The 13,827-nt window shown below is 42.6% G+C and overlaps 1 protein-coding gene across 1 annotated transcript; it reads left to right on the plus strand.

Annotated features, from left to right (window-relative positions):
- The first annotated feature begins 9,331 nt into the window (after positions 1–9,331).
- On the plus strand, positions 9,332–13,362 carry kcng4b (potassium voltage-gated channel, subfamily G, member 4b). Its single transcript, XM_068740298.1, has 2 exons — positions 9,332–10,090; positions 12,553–13,362. The coding sequence occupies exons 1-2, from the start codon at positions 9,332–9,334 to the stop codon at positions 13,360–13,362; spliced, it is 1,569 nt and encodes a 522-aa protein (XP_068596399.1).
- The last annotated feature ends 465 nt before the right edge of the window (positions 13,363–13,827 follow it).

Genomic DNA, 13,827 nt, shown 5'->3' on the forward strand with positions numbered 1-13,827 from the left:
TATGGGGAGGGGTCCATCGCCAACTTTGTCAGACAGCCACGAAATTCGATACAGACATGCGTCATGTCAGGGCAAACATTTTTTTTAGTATGGCCACGCCCCCAGACACACAGGAAGGCGGCCATATTGGATTGAAACTTAAAAACTCCCGATGGCAGATGGCCATATAATCCAAATAACGATTTGACTAAACTGTGAGCTACTCATGCAGCTCAAATCTAAACACTTGTGAAGCACTCAGGACAAAAGCGGCGTGCGTCGGCGGGTCAGCTCATCGGCCTGTCGGCCAGCGAGGGCCTACAACGCCGCTTGCGGCTTTAATGAGTCTTCCTTTTGTAATTGTTGCCTGAGTCACCAGAACATATTTTCATAAATAACAGTGGAGTGGTAATCAGTGGCGACACACGGTAAGAAATAATGTAGGGTTTCTGATTATTTCAATGTAGAAAATGATGGTATAATATATTTTTCTGAGCTGTTTCAGGAACTCAGAAGAGGTCAGAGTGCTGCATGTGGGAGCTGAGTAGATTAGCATCCCGGGCCTGAAGCTGGGACTTGAGAGTACTGTGTCGGCGTTCCAGGTGTTGGTCATGATTCCAGGTTTCTGTCAGTTGTGTCATCACGGCTGTTGTTGTGCTCTGATTCCTGAAGGTCTTTTTGACTCAGACCTACTCGACAGGAATAGCAACAGAACACAAGAGGGAGTAAGTGGGTGAGAAGCAGAGATCGTCACTGATGTGCTGCTTGTTATGCATCATACAAATCTGTGAGGATAATTAGAAATCCACAGCTCGTATTATCAAAGAGGTGCTTTATCTGGATTCTTATAACATCTGAATAACCGAGTTCAGTTGAGTATTTTTTTAGGTGCTCGAGCCAAAAAAAAAACTAATTTAAAATTCTATTTTGAGGGGAAAAGAAGTTCTCATATTGTTCTCTTTTCTGGGCAGTCGACAAGCTGAGTAATAATTTCTTATGTCTGTCTCACCTTTCCAGAAAACATGTATCTCTAAGCTTTGTAAGATTGACTAAAATATGATTTATTGTACTTAAATATTTCGTCTAATGGTGATCTTTGACATGAAAATAAACCTTTCATATATACATATATATATAAATCTTTTACTGCTTTTAGTGTATTCCCTGAAGGAGCTGCTTGATCACATGTTGATGTGTTCAGTACAGTATTCTCACGAATGAGACACATTCAGGTCCAGTTTCATTCCTACAGACAAGACGCCAGTGTGTGATGTAATTACATTTCCATTTGCTTGTTTTTTCTCTGGGGCTTGTTTTGCTATCTTAGTAAGAACCCAGATCGGTTTCTGGGCATTTCCTTCTTGTCTGGAAGGTCTTTAACTTTGTAAATAGTCCATAAAGCATTTGTGGAGCATCCACACAACCAAAGCAACGATAAAATGATTTCACAATCTCGTGTGATTGCAAATTGATCTGAAGTGAAAAAGAAAAAGATCTTTACACAACTTTTAAGTTAAAATCTTCACAACAGTTCCTAAACTGAAAGCAAAGGCATACACACCCCGTTTGAAGAAGGTAAGACAATTGTAATATAAGTAGAAAACAATAGAGTTAAAATAATAAAGAAATATGTAAATAACAGAGCATTTCAATTTTGTCAATATCATGCTACTAATTTCTAATCTATCCATAGATTATCATTACGTAATGATAATGTATTTTACACGCTGAACATTGTAAAATCTCAATATTCAAGGACGGTAGAAACAAAAGCTGACAGTCAAATGTAGTGGAATGAAAACTACAATTTATCCTATTGAGTTATGATGGATAAGAAATATAAAGTAGTATCCAACTGAAAATACTCATGTTAAGTACAACTAAAAATCATACAGGTGCCAGGATATTAACCAATATGAACACTATGGTTAGATCAAGATAACTGTTAAGATAACTTTACAACTTCAGAGCTTGTTGTCTTATCCAAGCAAGGAAAATGATCAAATAAAATAGCAAACATTTAGAATTAAAGTTCACAGCAAATGGTGCAGAGCTTTCACTCAGTGGATTTAGCAGAAAGAAGACGTTCAGAATGTTTGTTACCGCATTGTGTCTGCAAGAGACATGCAGCATTAAGCTGAGTTGAATCGCAGAGTAAATATCTGGTTGGATGTGAGTTTGCAGCACGCCAACCGAGGAACGTTCCGGAACTGGAGGCCTTTGCCCACGAGGGATGAACCGGGGTTGCTCAGGAGCACTGCCAGAAGCGGATGTCTGTTTACATCGTGTTTGCAGCAGGTCATTAGAGCTGAAGGGTCTCTACTACAGATGATTCTCATTAAGGGCTGAATCACATAGAGGACGAGTTGTCAGTAAAATGAGCAGTTTGTGTTATATTTAGAATACACTGTTGTATTGACCTACTTAAGCAGTTCTTGTATCATTTTGTTATTCCAAACATCTGACAGTGATTGAGTGTAGTTCATGAGGGCGGCTGCAATCACCGAGGGTCCTCACAAATACACAAAAGGGTGGGAGTGTGCTAGTACAGGCATATGCAGTGTTATTTCTGCATAAACACACACACACACACACACACACACACACGCGGAGCGTTTGATAGCTCACTTGTTAAACCCGTTAGACTCATTCAAGTTCTCCTCCTCCTCCTCTTCATCCTTCTTGGCCTTTTGTTGTGTTTGTTTCTTCCAATCAGCAGCTCTTCTCCACTTGCTCCGTCTCTCTAATCTCCTCTATTGATTTCTTCTGCAGGCACAGCTGTAGTGGAGGGAACCAAAGCGGTACGCACACAGCCGTCTGTTATAAGGTTTGAATTTCAGCCTCTCAGCTGTACCAATATAAGCTTTAGCAATAGTTACAAAACCTGAGCAGATGGTTCCTGAGTGGGTCCGGGCAACTACAAGCTGCACTTAATAATCCAGGTTCGACCAGAAGCGTATACCTCCGCCAAATTCCAGCAGACGTTATCAAAAATCTTATTAAGAATTATACGGTGTCAAAGTAGCCATCTGCAGATTTCTGTTAAAGGAGAACATCCATAGATCCACCTTTGTCTAGATCTACAGGGAGCGAGTGAACGTCGGCGGCAGCCTCGCTTCCAGCAGTCTGCCCCAGAGTAGCTGTGGCTACAATAGCAGCTTCACCACCACCATGCAATGTAAAGCACTATATAAATCCAATGTATTATTATTATTATTATTAAGGCGTTGCCAGGCCCACTGGGGGCGATTTGGGGTTCAGCGTCTTGCCCAAGGACACTTTAACATGTGGACAGACGGAGCTGGGATTCAAACCATTGACCCAACGGTCACTGGACGACTCGCTCTACCAAATTGAGCCACAGTCGCTCGTCGGTTAGACGATAAGTCCTTTTGTCTAAACGTAAACCTCGATACTTAATACTTTACGATTTGTAATTTTTTTTCAATTTACTACACATATTTGTCAAGTTCCATTTTTATTTGTAGTAAAGTTCACGTAATCGTTGAATATTCTTTGCTTGAAACCAACTTCAGAAAACCTCTGGGGACAAAATAAATGTACTTAAAGTCAACGTTTAATTGTCTCAGTGTGCATGTAACACGTATGCATGCTGAAGATGCTGGTTTTTAGGCGTCTATCGACTAGTAAGGCGGGATGGGAGCTGAGCAGGCGTCTGTAAAAGGACACGTAGCCTACATAATCTAATTCCTAGCTGAAAGGTTCCTCCATTGATGCTCCATGGACCTCCCCTCTGTCTGTCGGACAGGAACGGCACAAACAAAGCCTGAATGATAAATGAAGCGAGGCTCACACTGATGTCTAATTCTGTTGAGACAACGTTTTAAAGAAAACTTTGGAAGAACTGATGCGGCTGGGATTGGAGGAGGGGTTTAATTAACGAATGTTTGTGCCGAATGGAGAGCTGCCCTTCTGCACCGCTCCCCTGGTGATTCGGCACAAATTAAGAGACTGGAACAATTCCCCTGGAGTTTGCTTTAATTTCTGCTGTGAGAATGCATCCACTGAACCGCGTTAACCCTCAGCGCCACCTGGAAAACAAGCTGCAGACGCAATATGAAATGAAAGGCTGAGAGTCATATTCATCAGCCCGCTCTGCTTACTTCTAGTTGATGTTTCAGTGTAGAAAATGGTTTATTTTCCAAATAAATGTGGGAATATTTCTATCGCACGAACATTTTTCAGAATATCTAGCAGCAGGAATCTGATGAAGTGAGGCGTATTACGATACAATCGTGCGACTGTTGTGGTGTTTGGTAGCGTTCATGCTAACAATGGGTGCAAATGTCCTCCTGTCTTTGGCTGACATTGTAAAGTGGTGACTGACAACACTGCCACCTAGCTTTGGGCTTTTAAACACATCTTAGACGCAGGTAAAATGCACAAAACCGAGGACCTGTGTGACTTTGAGGAGGGCTAAATAGTGATGACTCATCGACTGGGTCAGAGGAGCTTCTCCTGCAGGGGTGATGCTCCCAGTCGGCAGGAGCTCCTATTTACAGAGGTGGTCTAAAGCAGGTCAGCCAATCAGAGCGACACATTCTAGAAGTTAGTGTTGGTTCTAATAGGCGTCAGAACACACAGTACATGCTGGCTGCATGTTGGGCTGCACAGTGTCAAACCAGGACCTCAGAACAATGGCATAGAATGCTTTGAAGAACTCAACAGCCATTTCAGTGTCCCTTCAATCTGGGACAGACACTAAAGTGTGGCATGCCGTTCAGGAACTTATTATACATATATATCAAAAAGTCTGAGAATATGGACCAAACTCTGGAATATATATATGAAAACTTTGAGAATATATATCCATATTCTCAGACTTTTCATATATATATTCCAGAGTTTGGTCCATATTCTCAGACCTCACTTTTGATATATAAGTTCCTGAACGGCATGCCATACTAAAGGGCCCTTGAGGGGAGAACTTCTTCAGCGCTGCTTTCAAGAATGAACTTTGAAGGTCCCCATTCCCTGTTCGCACTGCGCGTTTCACCATGACGACATCCCTATGTCCTTATTCGTTGTGACAACCGGGCTGTTAGAACCAACCAGGCCTGTCCCAGTGCGTGTCCCAGCATGCATCAGCAGGCTCTTTGCACCTCTGCATGTCCTCCTCCATGTGGATTATCGAGTAATCTCTGATGTTCATCAGTCTGTGAGGTTAAAGGGAAGCAGAGTTCATTACTGTTCATGCTGAAGTATACAAAAGCATACTTTCTCTGCGTCACATCACTTTGAGAATACTAACAATTGGCTTTTGAAGCAAATTAATGAATGATGGACATTATTGTTCCTGTTTCATGTTTAATTTGGAGAAGACAGAATGATGAGATGACTAGAAAAGCACTCAGAGAGCGCAAACCTCCGCCAAGCAGCTCATTCCTGATCTCCCAATCTCTGAGTGACTGCTGGACAAGAGGTCGTGTATTTGATGGCAGGCATTGCCAATGTAGTAAAGTTTTCATGAAAACCCACAGACAGACTGACTCCTAACCACAATCACTGTCGTCAAACAAGATAAACATCCATCTGAGAATGTGGCCAGACCATCTGTGAGGTTAGGCCTCACCAATGCTCTCTGCAACAAAGCACAAACAGGAGCTAAATCCTCGTCACACAAACCAAACGTTCATTTTACGAGGTTCATATTATAATGCGATGTTCCCATCACCACGCTGATTTATCAGATCTGGACAGAAACAACACTCTGCTTCTTGTACAGCAGACATTCAGTTCACAAATGACGTAATAGTGTGTATTTGTGCGTGTGTGTAATACGGCACTCTGTGTTTTATCTTCTGTCCTTTTTATTAATCCGCTGTGTTTGGTTGTCTGTGCACAAACTTTGTTGTCAATCAGGCTTTAGCTGAATTCAAACAACAGCTTTTCACTGGAGCCCAGTTTATCCTGAAGAGTCGTCATCCAGTAAAGACAAGCAGCTCTGCACTGTAAAAACAGGAGCAATCAGAAGACATCATGTCCCCCTGACTCCTTCCTGAATACTAGGACCAGCGTGGTATTAAACTTGTTGGGCTTCATAGATCATTTTTCTTCTGATTATTATTATTATTATATTATTATTATTATTATTATTATTATTATTATTATTATTATTATTATTATTATTCATACAATACAGAACAAACCCCACATTCATTGGCGATTAAGATTAATTAATCCTTAGTATTCCCAAAACACCAAAACTGCTTGGGCAATGTGTGTCCAAGTTTCAGCGTTTATTGAAATGCCTGAAACATTTTGGCGTATGCCGCGGACATGATGCCACACAGCCGGGGCGTGCTGCTTGGCTCACTCTGTCCTGAGGGGTCAAACCCATTCACCCCCCCCCCCCCCCCCCCTGTTTATTATGGAGCATTTGTGTCCATCTGCTCAACCCTGAATAAACGAATGAAACATTTCTGTACATTTGTATTAGATTAAAAACATGAAAATACTAAATGAAAAGTTATTATGAACGAAGTTAGTGTTGGTGTTACACCAGGCAGCAAAGGACATAGCGTACTCTACTCGACTACTACTACCAAAAATAGTGTACTCTACTACACTACTCTACTACTACTACCAAAAATAGTGTACTCTACTACACTACTCTACTACTACTACCAAAAATAGTGTACTCTACTACACTACTCTACTACTACTACCAAAAATAGTGTACTCTACTACTCTACTCTGCTACTACTACCAAAAATAGTGTACTCTACTACTCTACTCTACTACTACTACCAAAAATAGTGTACTCTACTACTCTACTCTGCTACTACTACCAAAAATAGTGTACTCTACTACTCTACTCTACTACTACTACCAAAAATAGTGTACTCTACTACTCTACTCTGCTACTACTACCAAAAATAGTGTACTCTACTACTCTACTCTGCTACTACTACCAAAAATAGTGTACTCTACTACTCTACTCTACTACTACTACCAAAAATAGTGTACTCTACTACTCTACTCTGCTACTACTACCAAAAATAGTGTACTCTACTACTCTACTCTACTACTACTACCAAAAATAGTGTACTCTACTACTCTACTCTGCTACTACTACCAAAAATAGTGTACTCTACTACTCTACTCTACTACTACTACCAAAAATAGTGTACTCTACTACACTACTCTACTACTACTACCAAAAATAGTGTACTCTACTACTCTACTCTACTACTACTACCAAAAATAGTGTACTCTACTACTCTACTCTGCTACTACTACCAAAAATAGTGTACTCTACTATACCAAAAATAGTGTACTCTACTACTCTACTCTACTACTACTACCAAAAATGGTTACTCTAGGTCTACCAAAATGTGACAAACCAACAAACAGAGCAGAAATCATAACCTCAATGGAGGAAAACGTCACGGTGACGTCGTACCGCCCACAACGCACCGCCCTGAATCATCAATCATTCTGCTTTAGTGTCTTTTTTTTTTTTTTTTACATCTATTTATTTTTTACAGTGTCGAAGAAAGGCAGGGAGGTGGAGGGAAGGTAGGAGGCTGAAAAGCGGCGGAGGAGGACGAGGACGGTCCCGCTGTCCGGTAGCAGATGAGAACACGGCAGCGGGGTTCGGGAGGACGGGACGCCGCCGTTAGGTAACAGCCGCTCACCGGGAACGACGCGCTCTGCATGGAGAGGAAGAGAACCGGACCGACGACGTGCGCAGAACGGGGATGCTGCACGCACACACGCACGCACGCACACACACACACACACACACACACCAGCTCTGCAAACTTCAGACGGGATCTACAAACTGTAATTTTACCGGTACTCCTGACGCATCTGATTACCGGAACAGCGTGTTCGTTAGAAAACAGCCCCGGAGCTGAGACAGGTGAGACAATGATCAATACCTCAATTGCATAGAAACAACGCTTGTATATAACAATGTAACTTTAAAACATCCTTTGACAAGAATCATCATCTTTAACCCTTTGAGGTCTTCGGGGATTTCTCCTTATTTACATTTTTTCATTTTTTTATTAACAAACATAGACAGCGTAAACAAGTCTTTCACGTCAAAACGCACAACTACAGCTCAGTTTTGTGCAAGTTGAGGCTCTCATTCCCCCCCAGACTGTGTTCCAGAGGTAAATGGCCCTGAATGAAATTCTTCGTGTGTCTTTTAAAAACAGAGCTCTACTCTTATTGACAATTTGTTCATAAACATGTTTACAAAGTACTTAGTTACAAAGAAGCAGAGGAGTTACACCAATCAGCCATAACATCAGGACCGCCTGCCTATTATTGAGTTGTCAAACCACCCGGCCCACTGAGACATGGACTCCTCTGGACCTCTGAAGGTGTGCTCTATCTGGTACCAAGACTAAAACTCACCTGCACGTCCATAGACCTTTGTGGCCTAACTGTCACATTCTGGATTAGTCCCTTATACCTGGAAACCAGATTTGTGAAACCTTTGTTTTGTAACTTTCAAGTAATACTACACAGTTGAACCTCCGTGAAGGAGGGATAGGGTTATTTTTATTTTTGGCAGAGAGCAGATATTTGTCTGGTCGAAACGAGAAGCCCCGCCCGCAGCAGACACCTCTTGATTTTGTTGGCTGACCGATGTCAGACAGAAGAACACGGCTTAAGGGCGTAGCAGTGTGAAGTGAGAAACATCAGGGTCACATGTATCAAGGTGCTAATTGGTGCGAAGCCATCTCAGAAAGGGATCAAGCCGGGGTGCCAAGATCTGTTTTTATGTCATGCAGGTCCACCCTGTTCTGTCAGCACACAACAGAGGTCTGGTTAAACCAGTGGATGGAATCTGATGACCTCGAGGTGTACATCTTATAATTAGTTGATTCAATTGGCTTCTTTTTTTTTACATTTTCTGCCACATTTGAGTCAAGGCAATTTTGCTCACATTCACCAATGATCCACATCAAAACAAATAGAGTTTTTCCAGTAGCAGATCATTTAAGTCCTCAGACTTTGGCTTATAAAATCAACTGTGAACTTGTTGAACGTCACAAAAACTCATTGAACATAATGCGATCATATCTGTTAGTTAATTAGAGAATAAATAAATAAAAAAGTACGAGCGCAAGTGTGAAAAATCCAAATGTTATACTTAGCACAGCGCTACTTATCCATTTAAGACAAAAGAAAGCAGGAAAAGAAGGAGAAAAAACAACAGCAAAATCACAAATTTTCACAAATACTATGATTTGTTTTTAAATATATATATATATATATATATTCTTTCTAATCATCACAGCTTCTCTGGATCCTTCGAACTTCTCATCAACCGGAGGTAAACATACGTCTTCCACCCTGCCAACCTGCCAGCATGCCAATCATCAGTAATGCCAACCACGACTTCAGCAGCTACTCAATCAGTAGTGACGACAGCAGCCTCGACCGGTTCTTCACTGAGATCCCAGAGACTGAGACGCTTAAGGGGGTTTACTTCCAGCGAGCCCAGCTGCTTCGTGATCCGAAGGCCTCGTACGTGGTCGATCACACTCTGCAGGTTCTTATCAATGTCGGGGGGAACCGCTACACCTTCCCCTGGAGCACTTTGGAGCAGTTCCCTCAAAGTCGTCTGGGACGGCTGCGATTCTGCACCACACCCGAGGAGATCGCACGACTCTGCGACGATTACGATGAGACTTGCCAGGAGTACTTCTTCGACCGAAGCCCTACAGCCTTTAGGGTCATCCTCAACTTCCTGGCTGCAGGCAAACTTCGACTGCTTCGAGAATTATGTGCCGTGTCCCTGTATGATGAGCTCGACTACTGGGGTGTGGACCCCGGCCACATGGAGCGCTGTTGCCGTCGCCGCATGATTACCCGTGTAGAGGAGGTGGCAGAACGAGAGCGCAAAGAGAGGGAGTGGAGGCAGAAGAGGGTGATGCTGAAGAAAAGCACCGATCATACTCTAAAGGGCTACCGTAGACTGACCTGGATGCTGCGAGAAGTCATGGAGAACCCTCACTCAGGGTTGCCTGGGAAGATGTTTGCCTGTCTCTCTGTCGTCATGGTGCTGGTCACCGTCATCAGCCTGTGCATTAGCACCATGCCAGACCTGAGAGATGAAGACACCAAGGTGCGTATGAAAACCATGAAACCCTACATAATATCCTCGTAAAGCTGAATTACTTTATTTAGCTGTAGTGTGTGAACCAAAACTTTACTGCGTATTTGTTTCAAGAAAGCTTTAAAGGTACATTTTCTGAGTGGAAACATGTGTGGAACTTCACAGCAAAACGATGTTGCAGCATTCTCCTAAACGACTGAAGGAAATGGGGGCTCATTCTAAGGTGAAGTGATGATAGCCAGTCTTTCCAACACTGGCGACTGCATTTAAATTCACTGTTATAACACAACAGGCCTTGCTCGATAAAAAAATGCTGAAAATATCGCCAGTTAGAAGTCGGAGTCACTGAATTTCAGGACTGCAGTGATTTAAATAGCCTGAGAATATAACCAGTTCATCCAAAGAGATAGTATTTCCTTAAATCGAATTAAAATGTTCTGAAAAAAATAGGAAAACTCGATGTTGAAAGTGTTTTCTAAAAAAACCATTTAGTACTGGTAAGTGTCATATCACCACGCAGGCCACCTTCCATGGAAGTACAGCAGTCGTCTCTGTTTTACTGAGGGTAGCTGGAAACTGTCAAAGGAAGGCAAAAGCCTCTGTGACTATTTTTACATCATCAGAGCTGAAGTGATTAAATCCTGATTTAATCACTTCAGCTCTGATGATGTAGTGATTAAACTCAGATTTCCACCTCAATTCAGCACAAATTAGATTATTTTTTTTCAGGCTGTGAACACTGTACGATCTGACTTTATGGCTTTCCATACAGTGACCTGCATTTAGCTGTCATGTTACCACATCTGTCCTCGGTAGCGGTCAGGCAAGCTGACATTGATTCTACCAAAGCCGATCTGCATCATCAACAACAGACAACATATTGGTGAAACAACTCATAGTGTTCAAGAAAGGACAGGATGCATGACATTCAGTCCCGGAGGACGGCAAACACTCATGAACAGGCGATGATCTGCGTTCCTGTCATCGCTCCTCACTGATCCGTTCATTTTGTTTTCTGCTGGTGCTGTATTATGACAGAGCGCAGCGCATGTTTATCATTAGTATGCAGAAAGCCACAGGAATTCATATCTTGCCATTATAATTCATGCTGCAAGACCACAAATCAGTCATGCATGCAGTCTTAGACCTTAGCTCATCTCCAGAGCTATCCAGGACGCTCCCTGTAGCGCTCTCCTCTGTGATTGGTTGCACCGAGTTACAGTTTACCATGCTAAACTGCATCAAAGTTATGACAAGAGCATAGCAACAAAAAATAGTTATAAGGCATCAAAATTAAATAAATGTACCCGGTTGTTCATCCTGTGTTAGTTTCTACTTAACCTCCTGGATATTGGGACATAATTAACCTTTAGAAACTGAATATCCAGATGGAGATGAATATTTTAACATCTCATCACTCACAAAGTTCCAATCGCATTCAACATCGTCACAATCAACAGCAGTAATTTACTCCCAGGTGTATGTTTCATGATAACGCACAGATCTGTGGTTTAAAAAAAGTATTGACTTCAACACTATTGTTATTGTTTTTATTGTCCTTTGGTGTCGCCTTGTCGTTAAACTTAGTCTCATTATTTGCCTTTACAAACCCATTCTTTAGGGTTCTGATTATAGCTACTAGTATTTGTTAAGGCCATTCCCCATTATAGTTTTGTTTTCTTGTTCTTTGCCATCATTCAGTCTTTCAGAGAATTTCTAAAATGGAAATTGATTTTCCTCCACTGACACGACTCTCCATCACGTCACATTCTCTTTAAAACTCGGTGGGTTTCCATCGAGGCTTTTTGGAAAAAAGCCTTCTAAAGTTGAGAAGACATTTGAGACTGAAATGATGCTATGAAAAACAATACTGTGCTTACAGTTTATTTTCAGAGCATTGTTACAAAGACAAATATTTACCAGCTGTATTTATCAAACTTGTATTTTAATGTTGGCACAGTTACTTTGGGTAGAAAATGCTGCTTGATCATGTGAAGCATGTCACACTAAACGCTACCATCTTATACATTATGCCAGTTTGCTTGTGAAGCGCTATGCTAACAAAATGCTGCCATTGATTTGATTGTGGTATGAAAATATTCTATTCTTTTATTAAATGAAAGTTGAATGTTTTCATGGATTTCCATTGAACGTAACAGATGGGCGATGCTGCTCTTTGGGAGAGGCTGACTGGAGACTGATGGCGTGTTGCTGCCCTCTTCTGTTTGTTATTACCAATTCCTTTGTGCCATTTTCTGTTGTTCATATTCAATGCAAGACTGTGTTGATATTCCAGAGATAAACGCTCCTAACTTTTTGAACATCAATCCTGCTGTTGCGACACATTTGGTAACTTCACTACTTTATTGTTACTAAAAACAAAACGAAAAAAGGTTCCAGGTGCTGCTTGTGATGGCTCAGAGGTAACGGCACCAGATCCAGTAGTGACCAATGCCTTTCTGTGTCTGTAGGGGGAGTGCTCCCAGAAGTGTCGTAACATGTTTGTGGTGGAGTCCATCTGCGTGGCCTGGTTTACGCTGGAGTTTGTGCTGCGATTTGTCAATGCCCAGAGCAAGCTGGCGTTTGCTCGCGGCCCCCTCAACATTATCGACGCCATTGCTATCCTGCCCTACTACGTTTCCCTGGTGGTCGATATCAGTGATGAGTCACAGGAGGACGTCGCCGTGGGTGCCGGGAGAGGCTATCTGGACAAGCTGAGTCTGATCCTGCGTTTGCTGCGGGCCCTGCGCATCTTGTATGTCATGAGACTGGCTCGCCACTCTCTGGGTTTGCAGACGCTGGGACTGACCATGCAGCGCAGCGTGAGGGAGTTTGGCCTGCTGCTGCTGTTCGTCTGCGTGGCCGTGACCCTCTTCTCACCGCTGGTCCATCTGGCGGAGAGTGAGCTGGCACCGTTTGCCGCTACGCATCACCACCACAGCTTCAGCAGCATCCCGGCCTCCTACTGGTGGGCCATCATCTCTATGACCACGGTGGGATACGGCGACATGGTGCCGCGCAGCATCCCCGGACAGATAGTCGCACTGACCAGCATCCTGAGTGGCATTCTCATTATGGCGTTCCCCGCCACATCCATCTTCCACACCTTCTCCCGGTCCTATCAGGAGCTCAAGCAAGAATACAAACGGCTGTGGAAGGAGGAGCGAGACGAGGAAGTAGCTACAGGGTCAGAAGGGAGTTGGTCCAAAGGTGATTGGTCATCAGATGAGCTCACGTCCAAAGAAGATAAAGATGGGCTGAGGTCACAGAGCAGTCATTAGTCCAGACTTCCATCTACAGCGTTCTCGTTTACCAGCAGCAAACACTGCTTTCTGAGACGTACACTAGACAACACACTGCCAAGAATACTCGGCTTCCTCATGAAATATATCCTGTCAAGTTCAGTCTTTGATGCAACTTATGGTTGCAGTGCGATCTTCCTTTGACATATTTTGCTTTTCTCAACAATTCTGTAATGGAGCTCACCGACTGTGGGTTCATTCACTCATCTCCCTAAAGAACAATATGAGCAGACAGCCAATAGTGAACGGTGCATTGTGGGCCTGTAATTATCCAGATCACCACCAAAACTGAATGGCTCCTTCCGTGTGATGTCCCCTAACCGCTCCAATAAATATACATATATATATATATATATATATATATATGACATGTTGTGGCTTGGTATAAATAAAAAGTATGACACTGGACAACATTACTGCACATCAGGATCCTTATCCTGCTAC

This window comes from Brachionichthys hirsutus, chromosome 1, assembly GCF_040956055.1.
Source record: "Brachionichthys hirsutus isolate HB-005 chromosome 1, CSIRO-AGI_Bhir_v1, whole genome shotgun sequence".
In the NCBI taxonomy this organism is placed as follows: Eukaryota; Metazoa; Chordata; class Actinopteri; order Lophiiformes; family Brachionichthyidae; genus Brachionichthys; species Brachionichthys hirsutus.